The sequence below is a fragment of the Purpureocillium takamizusanense genome, chromosome 1 (genome assembly GCF_022605165.1).
Source record: "Purpureocillium takamizusanense chromosome 1, complete sequence".
In the NCBI taxonomy this organism is placed as follows: domain Eukaryota; kingdom Fungi; phylum Ascomycota; class Sordariomycetes; order Hypocreales; family Ophiocordycipitaceae; genus Purpureocillium; species Purpureocillium takamizusanense.
The window spans coordinates 1151178-1164022 of NC_063068.1; the positions used below are offsets into that span (position 1 = coordinate 1151178).

At 61.4% G+C, this 12845-nt stretch overlaps 5 protein-coding genes across 5 annotated transcripts; 3 read left to right on the plus strand and 2 right to left on the minus strand.

Annotated features, from left to right (window-relative positions):
* The first annotated feature begins 507 nt into the window (after positions 1-507).
* Positions 508-2445, plus strand: JDV02_000384 (uncharacterized protein). The gene has a single exon (XM_047981185.1). It carries the CDS (start codon positions 1307-1309, stop codon positions 2105-2107), a length of 801 nt encoding a protein of 266 aa, XP_047837143.1. The 5' UTR covers positions 508-1306; the 3' UTR covers positions 2108-2445.
* Positions 2290-4359, minus strand: JDV02_000385 (uncharacterized protein). The gene is made up of 2 exons (XM_047981186.1): positions 3846-4359; positions 2290-3780 (listed from the first exon to the last, which is right to left on the minus strand). The coding sequence occupies exons 1-2, from the start codon at positions 4094-4096 to the stop codon at positions 2514-2516; spliced, it is 1518 nt and encodes a 505-aa protein (XP_047837144.1). The 5' UTR covers positions 4097-4359; the 3' UTR covers positions 2290-2513.
* Positions 4360-4611: 252 nt separating this feature from the next.
* On the plus strand, positions 4612-7189 carry HER2 (Trimeric GatFAB AmidoTransferase(AdT) complex subunit). The gene is made up of 2 exons (XM_047981187.1): positions 4612-5348; positions 5434-7189. Exons 1-2 carry the CDS (start codon positions 4973-4975, stop codon positions 6858-6860), a joined length of 1803 nt encoding a protein of 600 aa, XP_047837145.1. The 5' UTR covers positions 4612-4972; the 3' UTR covers positions 6861-7189.
* JDV02_000387 (uncharacterized protein) lies at positions 7003-8579 on the minus strand. The gene has a single exon (XM_047981188.1). The coding sequence runs from the start codon at positions 8466-8468 to the stop codon at positions 7683-7685; it is 786 nt and encodes a 261-aa protein (XP_047837146.1). The 5' UTR covers positions 8469-8579; the 3' UTR covers positions 7003-7682.
* A 196-nt stretch (positions 8580-8775) lies between these two features.
* On the plus strand, positions 8776-10015 carry JDV02_000388 (uncharacterized protein). The gene is made up of 2 exons (XM_047981189.1): positions 8776-8939; positions 9092-10015. Exons 1-2 carry the CDS (start codon positions 8882-8884, stop codon positions 9691-9693), a joined length of 660 nt encoding a protein of 219 aa, XP_047837147.1. The 5' UTR covers positions 8776-8881; the 3' UTR covers positions 9694-10015.
* The last annotated feature ends 2830 nt before the right edge of the window (positions 10016-12845 follow it).

Consider the following 12845-nt stretch of genomic DNA (forward strand, 5'->3'; position numbering starts at 1 on the left):
CCACGAGTTGCTATGACCTCTGCCACACCACGTCTACCAAGACCTGGGCTCATGACTGTGATCCCTGTGAAATGATCTAGGCGCATTTCAAAGACAGCCGCAATTGCCATCTGCAGGTCATGTAGAGTATACCGGGCCGCAGTGACATTAATAGTTTGGGAGGCGGTTCTCATAACAGGCTGCTGTTACACAGTATCGCCTGCATGGACGGAAGTACTAAACGGCTCCCGTAGAGGAATCCTAAGCAGTGCCATGCACAGACAGGCCAAGTACCTCCAATGGCAGGTGCATCTGTGCTATGGAACGAGCGATGAGTATATCGCTTTTCAACTTGTGTCGCGTACATTTTTCTTGCCTTCGGGTTCGTGAAGAGTATCGTGGACGTTTTTGGACATGCACACTTATTCTTTCACTGCGCATGGTGTCGCTTCGACTGGACCTCGGCCAGCAATTATTGACCGACCCTACCATTTCCGGACACCAAGCCCCAAAAGTAAGACTCAATCTCTCAAGTTTATCTTCGTAAGGACATGAAGCCACACAACTCTTTAAGGCTCTGATGAGGAGCCCGTATGTTGCTACGTGCCTGAACCTGCAGTGACAAGCAGCCTACCCTGAACCTCAAACTGCTGTTGCGGCGCGGTCTGTCCTCGAACGCATGGCACGAGAATGACTTGGAGGCCCCTCCACGGCTAGAAAGTACTCAATGTATGCCGATAGCTTTCGTTTATCCCTCTTCTTTATGGTGACGAACTCTCGCGCATCAGCTGGTCGACGGCAAGTCGTCCGCGAATCAAGGGATGACTAATACTCAGCGGATGCCTCTTTACGCGAAATCTTCGCGCCAGACGCGCCTCTGGACCCGCCTTTCCCACACCCTTGTCACGGACCACCACGCCAGCGCTGACCACCCAACCTCCTGCCAACATCCCTCATCCCTTCGCTAGCCAGCCTTTCATTGCTCCCTTCCTGCCTCTTCTCCCCCGGTCCTTTCAACTTATTGAACAGAAACTCTCCACTCTACCACTTCTGACTCACCTGTACCTTGCATCAATCGACTTTTTGTTGTTTCTTTCAGACGGGATCAATTCCTCCCGCGCGGCACAGACAAGGGGAGATACGTAGCCTGTTCCGAGACCCAGGGTCCAACGACCCAGCTACGTCAGTCCGAGACAGGCCGCATCCGTCGACGCACCGCCACGCACGCAAGGCCGCCGCTCAAAGGCTTGATTGCATCGCCCGCGATATATAGACTGGTTCACGGCTTGCGCGCCACAGTTACCGTCGTTCCGGCATACAGCCCAGCATGTCTGCGCCTCGAATCAAGAGGCCCTTTGCGGGCGCCTCGGCGGACCCGTCCCAGCGTCAGATCACCTCCTTCTTCTCACCCGGCGCCCTTCCCGCCCACGTCGATGACGCCGATGTGCGGCCTTTGCGGCAGCCGCTTATCCCGTCCAGCGTGCAGGCGGACCTCCTCAATGTGGGCATGCGCGTCCGCAAGTCCGTCCCGGAGGGGTATAAGACCGTCGGGCCCAGTGGCTTCAAGCTGTGGACGGATAACACCCGCGCGGGCGCCGTCAGAAACCCAAACTCGGCAACGCGAGGCGCCCGCTCCATGTCTAGGGAACTGCTGCCCTTTTGCGGCATCAACAAGATTGGCGGGCTAGATGCGCAGCCCTCTTTCCGCGAAGACGACACCGAGGAGGACGGCGACAAGGAAGTGCCGGACCTGGACGCCGTCCCCGAACTCACCATGTCTCAGGAGAGCGTCGAAAGCAATGCTTCGGAGCCGTCTCGAAAGCGCTTCTTCCACGAAGACGAGGAGGACTCGTCCGCCAGCGTGCCCAGCACGTGGGCAGCCCGCGAAGCTGCCAAGGCTTGGGACTGCGAGGTCAGCCCGCGCACACTCTACGCGCCAATGGGCTGGGGTAATGCACGCCCATTGGCAACCCCGCGGACTCGCGTGCGCAAGAGCATACCCGCAGCGGCCGCGGCAGACGTTTCGCTCAAGGATGTGGATCAGGAGAACATGGCCTTAGATGGAGGAGACTTTCAGGAGGCTGAGTTCCTCGTCTTCGGACAAGGCCGAGAGATGGACATGTCTTGAGGGGATTCTTCAAACCAACAAAAACTGTAGGCTATGTGCGAGTACGACTGGATGAGGGTGATGGGTCGACAAGATCGACATTGATTCGGGCATTGGCGTAACGGGCGTTTGGGGCACATGAAGCGCTCACGGCATAAGAGCACAAAATGATCAAGAGGGACGGGAATACCACGGATTAATTTGTCCGCGTTGTGGGCTATTGTTATTACTTTGTTGTTTAGAATGTGCAGATCGCCTCGACACTGAGGAGTAGCTGCGGCGGGCGGGTATCAAGAAGAAACGGGAGCCGTTAGGCCCTATGTAATAGCCAGCGATTCATCAACACCCCTCGTTTCCCGTGCCACATCTGTCCACTCGTCTCGTTCTTATGTGAGTCGCGTAGCAGCCAGGCTGCTCAGACTATACCTCACATGCCCACAAAGGGCTGCCGAAAGTCGAGCAGATCTCGCTGCCCGTAAAACTCACCCGCCACGGTGAGGATCATGTCGAGCGTCGCTCGCATGTTGATGCGCAGGCGCAGCCTGGCGGCCTCCTGCGCTTCTTCGGTCTCCTCGTTCGGCGCGTCGACCGTCGCGTCGCCGTCGAGGCGAGCTAGGAACGCTCGCTTGGCGGCTTCGAGGGCGTCCGGGCCATCAACCGGGACCACCACCGAGGATGTCACCTCGCCGTCCTCTGAGCCCGACGAGAGGTCCATGGCAACGGATGTGGCGTCGCCTCCGTCGTCGTCCGAGACCTGGCCCTCCTCTTCGGATTCGACCTCCTTTGAGTCGTCGCCTTTGTGGTCTACTTGATGAGGGTCCTTCATTTCTTTGTCCTCTTGTGGTACTAGGCCACCGGCAGCGTCAGAGTCTGCACTGTCCACGCCGTAGCCGACGTGCGCATCGGTGCCCAGCTCCACGCTGCTGCTCTGGTCGACCATTTCGTGAACCCCCAGCTGGCCCTCCTCCAAATCGTCCCTCAGCGCGGCCATCTCCGCGAGGCTCCTCCCGAGCAGGATGGCACGGCGCCCCAGGTCGCGCACCCAGCCAATCTCAGTGTGGTCCAGCTCCCACGGTTCAGGGAGCCGCGCGAGCAGGGCCCAGACCCATTGGCTGGTGCGCTCCGAGAGCGTGTACCCGAGGCGCAGGAAGCGGCCGCCGAGGAGAACGCGCAGGACGCGGATGACGGAGTCCTTGGACAGGAGGGCGAGCTGGAGCGGATGCGGGTCCGTGTTGCGCAAGGCGGCGGACCAGGTCTTGTGGGTGGTGGACTTCCCGTCCAGGGGTGCGGCGGTGGTTGGGCGGCCGGAAGGTAGGCGCCGCCGCGCCGCGCCAGCTGGTGGCTCGGAGTGAAGGATAGATCGTATTTGGCGGTAACGGGCCAGAATGGACTCATAATAGGCTTGATGGAGCTCCGATGCGGGATCCTCCTCATCGCCTGAGTGGTCGGAGCCGTCTGACGTGGCTTGGGCGATGTATGCGCCGTCCTCGTACCAGCCCCTGGTCCCGGTGCCGTTCTGATATTGGTCGTACTCGGCCTGTACTGGTTTGTCTTCGTCGTCTTCATCACCGCCACCGTTCTCATCACCGCCATTGCCAGCTTCGTCGTTTGCCTGCCGCAGCTCGGGCGGGAGCTGAGGCCCGATCTGTTTCTTCGGGGCCACGAGCATGTGTGGAATGCCGAGTGCTTGTTCCCTGCGCCAGTCAGACAAAGGAGTCGGTCACAAGGGGAGTCAGGGAGGGGGGCTACTGGTACATACCTTACGGAGCGCAAGTACGCCATAGCATCCGCATCGTCTTCAAAGTCCGACTCCTCGCCATAGGGAATGGTGGACATCTCGGTGATGTTGGAGAAGACATATTTTTGTCCCCAGGTCGGATCTATAGCTGCGTTCTGGTGCTGATGCAGGCCACGGGCGCCCGTGTGTTTCCTCGCGCGCTTGGGGCTTGGGTCGTCATCGTCGGTAACCTCGCCGTCGTCGACGTCGTCGTAGTCGCGTTTGGTGGCCATGGCGTGGTGGGTGCTGCACGCGTGGAGGGCACGCCCGAGGGGAGAGTGGGCGTTATCTCTGCGAGTGCGTCATTGGAGAACGCGGGAGGGCGGCTCGTGGTTGCGGTCCTGAGCTGCGGCGGTCGCTGGGTGGTGAGAGGTCTGGCGAGGTTCCGAAAGTTTCTCGAGGCTGACGTTCTTTGTTGGCGGCGTTGGACCCTGCAGCCTTTGGGGTTCCAGCAGCTGGGGTGGTCCCAAGGTCCACGGGTATCAGTGGCTGTCGGGAGGCACCTACTTAGGGCTGAGGATTGGCGGACCAGGTCCCGTCCATGCTGTCCCGGGCGCCACCTCAGTGCCTACCGGCTTCCAGGTTGGTGGATTCCTGGGCTAGGCACGGCGTGCTGGCCGCTGTTTGAACCATTCATCGCCCACCCACCTATGGATGCGTGCAGTGTTCGGGCAGGCGTGGCACTGCAGGGCAGGTGTCGTGTTCCAGGGTGAGCCAGTGTCTCTCGCTGTGGCTGCAGCACCCGCTCCTCGTCTGTGCCCCAGAGCAGATACACGGGCAGCAGCAGCACGAGACGGGACCACTTCATCCACCGACAGGCATCGGGCCATGGCCGGTCTGCTGCTGCTTCGCAGAGCGGCTCATGGAACATCCTGGTCTTGGGGCACGGCACTGGGGCCCGGCCCGTCCGTCCCTCTGGTGCGCTGGCTTTGACAAGCAGCACCACCTAAGGTACCCTTGGCTGGACGAGACGTGCTAAACTCGACCGGGTTGGATCAATCAATCCATGGCGACGCTGCTGCCGCGAAGCTAATGCCTAACTTAGTACCTGCACCTGCCTTAGCAAACTAAATTGCCCGTCCCGCGCCAACGCCGCCCCGTCCCGCTTCATGTTCCGTCCTTCGCATATCGACTACAAAGTCCCTCGTCCTCGTCTTCGCCCTCGTCCTCATCCTCGTCCCCGTTCCGTCTCCCGCCTCAATCCCCCCCGACAGCACCCGCTGCTCGCTCGTGCAACAAAGCCCACGGCAGGCGCCTCGGATGGTTCGCGATCTACAATAAGAGCGGCAGGCGTGCGCCGCTCTATCAACAGGATGCATCCCGCCATGCGGCAAGGCTTGAGCCCTTTCAGACCGCTTCCTGCGCTCCCCATTCGCGCGCCTCGCCCGCAGTCTCAGGCTCGCCCGCTGCCGTGCCGCTGGCTGACCACCAGTAGCAGCAACGGCACGAACAGAGGCTCGGCCTGCAACCACTTCGTCGACAGCGGTAAGCGCCCTCGCGCGCCTCTCGGCCCCCATGGGCAGCTCTTGCGCGGCATGCCGCTGACCACCAATCCCCCATCGCGGTGCAGGCAAAGTCGAACCAACGAGCTCGCCCCCGTCGCGGCTGCCCGGCTCGAAGCCCTTCCGCCTCGCCGTCAAGGACAACATCGCGGCGGCAGGATTCCCCACGCAATGCGCCTCGCGCATCTTGCTGGGCCATGCCTCGCCCTTCGAGGCCACCATCGTCCGCCAGCTGCGCGCCCGCGGCGCTGACGTGGTCGGCAAGACCAACATGGACGAGTTTGGGATGGGCTCCCACTCGACCAACTCTATCCACGGCCCTGTGCACAACCCGCTCTCGCCCGACGGCGAGCCCCTCTCCGCCGGCGGTAGCTCCGGTGGCAGCGCCGTTGCCGTTTTGCTGGGGGACGCCGACTTGGCTCTCGGCACGGACACGGGCGGCTCCGTGAGGCTCCCGGCTTCGTACACGGGCACCGTGGGATACCGGCCCAGCTACGGCATGATATCGCGGTACGGCGTCTTCCCCTATGCCAACTCGCTCGACACGGTCGGCTTCATAGCCAGGGATGTGCAGCCCATGCTCGACCTGCTGGTCAAGACGAAGCTCGACGAGGAGCACGACCCCCAAGACCCGACGTCGCTGTCTGTGGCCACCCGCCGACGCTGCGCCACGGCCTGCCCGCCAACGCTGCAGGACAACGCGCAGCTCACCGTGGGGATACCTCTCGAATACAACATTGCCGAGCTGGACCCCGTCATACGCCGGTCGTGGGTCGCGGCTGCGTCTGCCCTTGAGGCGCAGGGCGTTAAGATCGTACCCGTCTCTCTCCCGTCCACCAAGGAGGCGCTCTGCGCGTACTACGTCATCGCCGTCGCCGAGGCGTCGTCCAACTTGGCCAAGTACGACGGTGTGCGATACGGCGTGCGCGCGCCGGGCAGCGACGCCGCCGGCGATACGCTCTACTCGGAGACCCGCGGCAGTGGCTTCGGTGACGAGGTCAAGCGGCGCATTCTGCTAGGCACCTATACCCTCAGCTCCAAGGCCATGGACAACTACTTCATCCAGGCGCAAAAGGTGCGGCGGCTCATCCGTCGCGACTTCGATCGCGTCTTCCGGCTCGCCAACCCGCTGCAGGACCCCGAACAGTTCGACCTGAGCGACATGGCCGAGGCCACGGGCCTCGAGGACAAGCGCGGCCCCCCGCAGGTCGACTTCCTCCTGTCCCCGACGACGCCCTCGTTCGCGCCCAAGCTGCGCGACGTGCTCGAGAACAGCAGCACCGACGCCTACATGAACGACGTCTTCACCGTTCCGGCGAGCCTGGCGGGGCTGCCGGCCATGAGCTTGCCGGCGCGGACAAAGGAGAGCCACCTACCCGTAGGGTTGCAGCTCATCGCCCAGTTCTGGGACGATAAGCGCCTCCTAGCCATGGCGGAGCGCCTCAAGGAGCTAGTGTACCGATCGGCCGGGGAAAGGGGGGGTCTTGGTACGTAGTACGAATGATAGAGTGGCGGAGATAGCGCATGGGTGTATAAGAAGAGGCGGATGGTGGTCGCATATAGAGAGGTGGGCTTCACGAAGACACGACGCATATTGGCGCGGAGCGGGCCCTCAACATCATCATAATTCAGTTCAACACGCATTCAGGAAGCCGGCCCGCATTGGTTCTTGCACGTGCACTCTGGTCTTGATGTTGTGGCTTCTGATCTAATATAGTAGCTACATGACAACTTCCAGACTGCAGCGCAGATTGCTGCATTTCTGCAGCCTTGAGTCGGCACTACGGCGGCCCTGCGCGAGGTGCTCGACCGTGTGATGACATGATTTGCTGGCGACTCCAGACACAGGTTTGAACCCCAAGGGGTGGGCAGTTCCGCGCCTGGGACAGAGAGCGCCTTGTGCCGGTCCCCCAGGGGTTTGTGCTCCCTAGGCTCCGACTTGCCGTCATTGAGCCTGCTGCTCTTCGATCATCGGCGTTAGGTCTACCGCGTTGTCCACTCGTGATGGTCACCCCCGTCGCGGTAGTAGCCATTGGGTCGCATCGCAAGCAGTTCGCGTACGTGGCGGCGTTGGTTCATTCGGGGCCGCAAGGCAAAGCTGCGGCGCAAAGCTGCGTTGACTAGTCCTCCAGGTTTTGTCTGGGTAGTCGCATCATGGATCCCGGCGCAACCGTTGCAGGGGCCCAAGCTGGTGATCGTTATACGGCCCCCCAGCAGCATCATGACGGGTTCCATACGCGGCGCGAATCGATTGGCCAACACGCTTTTGCACCCCGAAAGAGTTCGCAAGCGCATATCAGGGGGACGAGTATGCTTCTCACGGAGACCTCGAGCGGCTGCGACTCCGATTGCCACTCCTCGGGCTTCCCCGTCCATCCACATCCGTCTCTCTTTCCTCGCCTTCCTCCGACCCCGCGTCGTCGCCGTTTCGCCTGTCGCTTCCCTCTTGCTCATCCCCTTCGTCGTTATCATCGTCTTCCTCTAGCAGGTCTTCCAGGTCACCCAGCGGGCTCACGCGCGGCTCCAAAATCTCCAGGTCCTCGAGGACGTCACGCTTGGGCATCTTCCATAGGCTTGTGGCGCAGACCCTATCACCGACGAGCAGCTCGTCGACAAACTCGTCCACGTGGGACAGGCGCGTGCCGTTGCGACCCTTGCGGCGCAGCTTGCGGCGATCCTCGAGGTACGGCTCGAGAGTCCGGTAGACGTCCGGGGCCTGGCGCGTGAGGCGCACGTAGAAGCAGGCCAGGGCGCGCAGGTACTTGAACTCGTCGCCGCCAAAGGCCAGGTACTCGCGGAGGATGTCGTCGCCGGGGCCCAGCTCGAGCAGCTTGAAGGCGAGGCAGAGGAAGGGGCTGGGCTTCTGGCTGGCGCCGTGGGTGCCGCCGATGAAGGAGACGTGCTCGACGACGCGGTCGACGATGTCGGCCTCGTTGAGCGCGAAGCACTGCTCCTTGTAGAAGTAGGAGTCGACGACGCGGTCCTTGACGGCCTTTTCCATGATGGTGGCGGGGTTGAGGCCGTTGGGGGCGAGCGAGGCCGAGGAGCCGCGCTCGTCGAGGAAGCGCCGCGCGTCGGCGCGCACGACGTCGGCTTTCGACATGCTGGGCGGAGAGACTGGCAGCGGCGTTGGGGGGGTGACGGCGGAAGGATTGGGTGAGCTGATGCCACGCGCGGCGATGGCGGTGTCGAGGGTCGTGGTGGTGATGGTCAAGTTTGGTGGAGCTTGTGAAGCGGGTAGTAGCAAGCCAGGCTGGTGGTCCAGCCCAGTGGGGCAAAAAATGATGGAAGCTGGGGGTGCGATAAGATTGTTGCCGCGCCAACAGAGTCAACAGCCCACCTCGTCGCTGACGTGCATGACGCTGGCAGCGAACGGCGCAGTCGGCCAATGCTCCAATTCGACTTGCCACATCCAACTATCCATCAGAAGTACGAATACCCTCGCAGCATCACTATTTCAACTACACAAGACAGCCAGTCAATGGCAGACTAAATCAACCAACACTCCTGCCCGCCATGCGCCGCGCACTCCTCAGCTCGTCGGACGTGTCCGTCCTCGCCTCCATGGCCATCGGTATCCGCATTCCTCCCCTTTCCCCTCTGCCACATGGTCCCTGCCTCCGCGCCGCAAGGCGAGAGAGAGAGCGCGCACGTGGGGACCGCACAACGCAAGACCAACCATTAGGCTGACATATTTTGCCTCTCTTTCCTGTTCGAACCATGCAGTGATCCTCTGCACGCTCGCGCTCTTCCTCAGCGGCTACGCCATCCAGCAGCGCACGCTGCGCGACCTGCGCGCCGCCATCCGGCCCCGCGAGACGCGCCCCTCACCCAAGGCGCACCTGCCGGACCGCTTCCGCACATCGACGACGGAGCTCGGGGACGGCACCGTCGTGCTGCTGGAGAGCGACGCGGACAAGGAGGCCAAGGAGGTGGAGCGGCTTGTGGCGACGGCGCACGCGCCCAGCGAGGCCGAGACGACGCCTCGCGAAGAAGAAGAAGACGCGTCATCAGACCATGATGGACGACGGGAGAAGCAGCAGCAGCAAGAAGAGGGGGAGCGGCGACGCGCGTCACGACGGGAAAAGGGCAACAAGGACGACAAGGCCGCCGCCGCCGCCCGCCCCGTGTCGCAGCGCCAGCGCGCCATCATCGAGCAACTGCAGGCCGACGTCGCGGCCAAGTCGTGGGGCGTCGAGCATCCAGACCCGCTGAAGAAATCCAAAGTGCCCATCACGCGCGCCGAGCGGCGGCGGCTGATCAAGGAGGAGATTTCTCGGCTCGCGCAGTCGGAGCAGCGCGTGTACTACCAGCGGAGGCTGTGGTGAGACCTGCCGCGCGATATTGTTTCTTTTTGGGCCATGTGCAGCTCGTGAGCTGAAGTGGTGGGTGGGCTGATGGTGTATGTACATACATACATACTTCGTACATGTGTCCTTACGCAATTACGAAGGGGAGCTGACCACCGCGGGTCCACACGAGACGCGATGGTCTCGGGTATTATTTTTGGACTGGGTTACGAACGTAGGCGTCTCGGGACGGAGGGATATGAGGGAAATTATTTAGGGTCAAGCTCCATGATGCGTATCCATGGGCGGACGGGACGGGATTATGACTACAATGAATGCACCTGGTATTACTTTATTTTTGACTCTGCCCTTGCGACGTGTAGGGTAACCGCCGACATACAGCATCGCCAACTGCCTCACCAGAGCCATCAACGACACTCGTCGTTGCTCATGGCGCCACCCGCGCCCCCCCCCCCCCCCCTTCTCGTGCCGTGCGCCGCCAACCTGTAGTTTAATGGACGCCGCGTGGCACTTCCCCGGAAGGTGGGCAGGCTGTTGGGTGCGGATTTTACGCAAGTCAGGTACGTGCATTACCTTGCATGCGCTGTACTTTAGTAGTACGTAGAAGAGTGCCTGCCGTTGTGCAGCAAGAGCTACACGTTAGTAGTCAGCGCATTGTACGTACGCACTCGCATTCGCCTCACCGCAACGACCGCCGGACGGGTTCCATGCACACGGACCTCACCGCCACTCAAGTCTGTTGGTGGTGGTGGTGGTGGTGAATGTTGGGGGTGAAGGTAGAAAAGGTCTGCCCACCACCACACTCCCATCTCCGCTCGCGCTCAGCTCAGCTCTCTCAGCAACCTCTCCTCCCCGCTCCCGGGCCAAAGCCAATGGCGATTGTGTCTCCGCATCCCTCCCCGCGATTCCGTTGGACGATGCGTCGTCGTCGTCACCTGCATTGCATGGGCGGCGGTGGCCCCCCGTTCGTTCACCATTTATTTTGTCACGCACCTAAGTATAAAACTCCACCGTTAGTCTTTTTTTTCCACGCTCGCCGTGAATAATCGTGAATGAAATGAGCCCGCCCTCCCCCTTGCCTCGGTGCAACATCACCCGATGGCCCGTCCGGTCCGACTCGGCGGGACACGGACAAGACAAGATGAAAGGCACGGGACAAGACTGGACCGGACAGCAGAAGAGCGATGATAGAGGGTCACGGAGTGGATTGGATGGATTAGATTGGATGGATGGATGGATGGATGGAAAGCTTCAATGGCATCATGGCAAGGCGTGAGTGAGGTGTGCCACACCCGCGGTCCTGGGCTTTTCTTGCCTGCCAGGAACAGACAGCCATCATTTGCCATGCACTCTCGTAGCTCGTCATCCATCTATGCATCCATCCATGCAGCCTGCGCAGCAACAGCCAGCCCGACGGGCGCGACAACGCATCTCACAACTGCCGCAACGCCACGACATTCCAGCCACGGCGCGGCGGCGGTGGGCGGCGGCCTGTCCAGGACGCCGGATCAGAACACCACCACCATCACCACCACCATCACCACCACCACCACCACCACCACCACCTTTCCATCCATCCATCCATCATTGATCCATCAATTCCGCCCCCACCCCTCTCCCCGCGCGCGGCGCCTCATTGAGCACGGGGCAAGTCAGCATTCCATGGGCCCAATTGGTCCCGCTGCGAAGGTCACTTTGCGCGTGGAACTGCCTTGTCTGCGTCGCCGGAATTTACGCCGCACGCACAACTCTCCCACTTACCTGCCTGCCTTGCCTTGCCTGCCTTTGCCTGCCTTGTCATTCCTGAGAACCCGTTTCATAGTGCCTGTCTCTGTCTCTCGTCGCCGTTTGTCTCACGCTCATGAGGTACGAGTATATCCCTGAAACTTTGGCTCATCTCTTGGCTCTGGCCTCCGAGAACCTGCGGCGGGCGAGGGCGGCCCGGCCACGTGCAAGACTACTACTAGTACCGCTGCCTTGCCCGCGCGTTCACGCAGTAGTTAGTTACGTCTTACGGCACTTCCGAACTTTGCTGTGCAGGGATGGTTGCAGAGACAAAGAATGTCATTGACGCGAACCCAGGGGGTGGCAAAATCAAATCATTCAACTGCGTGCGCGTAGCACACACACGGCACTGCAACTTGGCTTGGTGTGCCCGCATCTCTCTTTGGGCCATATCCCTGCTGTGACACCTCTTTTTGTTCAGATGACAGGTGAATGAATGACTTGACCGAGACGCCTAGATGGATTCGGCGACTGAGAAATGGGATGCGTGACCACCATCCTCAGCCAACATTCACGCTCGCTCTCACTGCCGCCCCTCTCTCCCTCCCACAGTCTCCCTCTCTCTCGCTCACTCTCTCAGCGGCCAACAACACACAAACAGCCCCCCCCCCCGAGCTGTCGGGTGCAGTGTGCAGGGTGCTCGGTCCTTCTTCACCGGCCAACTGCAAGGAACCCAACAGCCAACAAAGCTGCCGCCGCGGACCACAGCGTCGGTAATCCCGCTCAAATGGTTCTGCCGTTGCCGTGTCCGTGTCCGTGTGTCCGTGTGTCTCTGTGTTCCCGCGCCCGTGCCTGGCGCTGGTCGGTGCTTCGGGCTTTCATTATGACGTGAGAAGGGGTAGTTAGGTGGTGTGTGTGTGTGTGTGTGCCCTCCCTCTCATCCTCCCCGCTCCTCCCTCCCTCTCCTCGCCTCCCGAGTCAGGCAGCATGCGCCGGCATGGCCTGGGGGGGGGGATCGCCAACCAACAACAAAGGCTACCGCCAGCCCGCCGAACCCGCCAACCCGGACAGCTGCAAGACCACCACCGGCGACCACGGCGACCTCCCCGTCGAGTGCCACCCGGGGGAAGAGGAGGGGGAAAAAAAGGGTCCCAGTTCAATGCGGGCTTTGCAAATCTCCGGGGCTTCAACAGAAACCAAAGCCATGCATGGGAAGGAAGCATGAGAAGTAAAAAAAAACGGCAAAACAACAAGAATAGAGACGGGAGAGGTAGACCAAAGCCACAGGGCAAATACGAGGCGCCGGCGTCATCCTGCCCGAACCCGTATCGATCACCACGTTCGCACACACCCCGGGGGCGGGGAGGTAGATCAGCAGCGTCATTCATCGCCCCCCTGTCAGTCCGTCCGTCCGTCCGTTCCCCACAAGGCAGGCACCGTAGGCG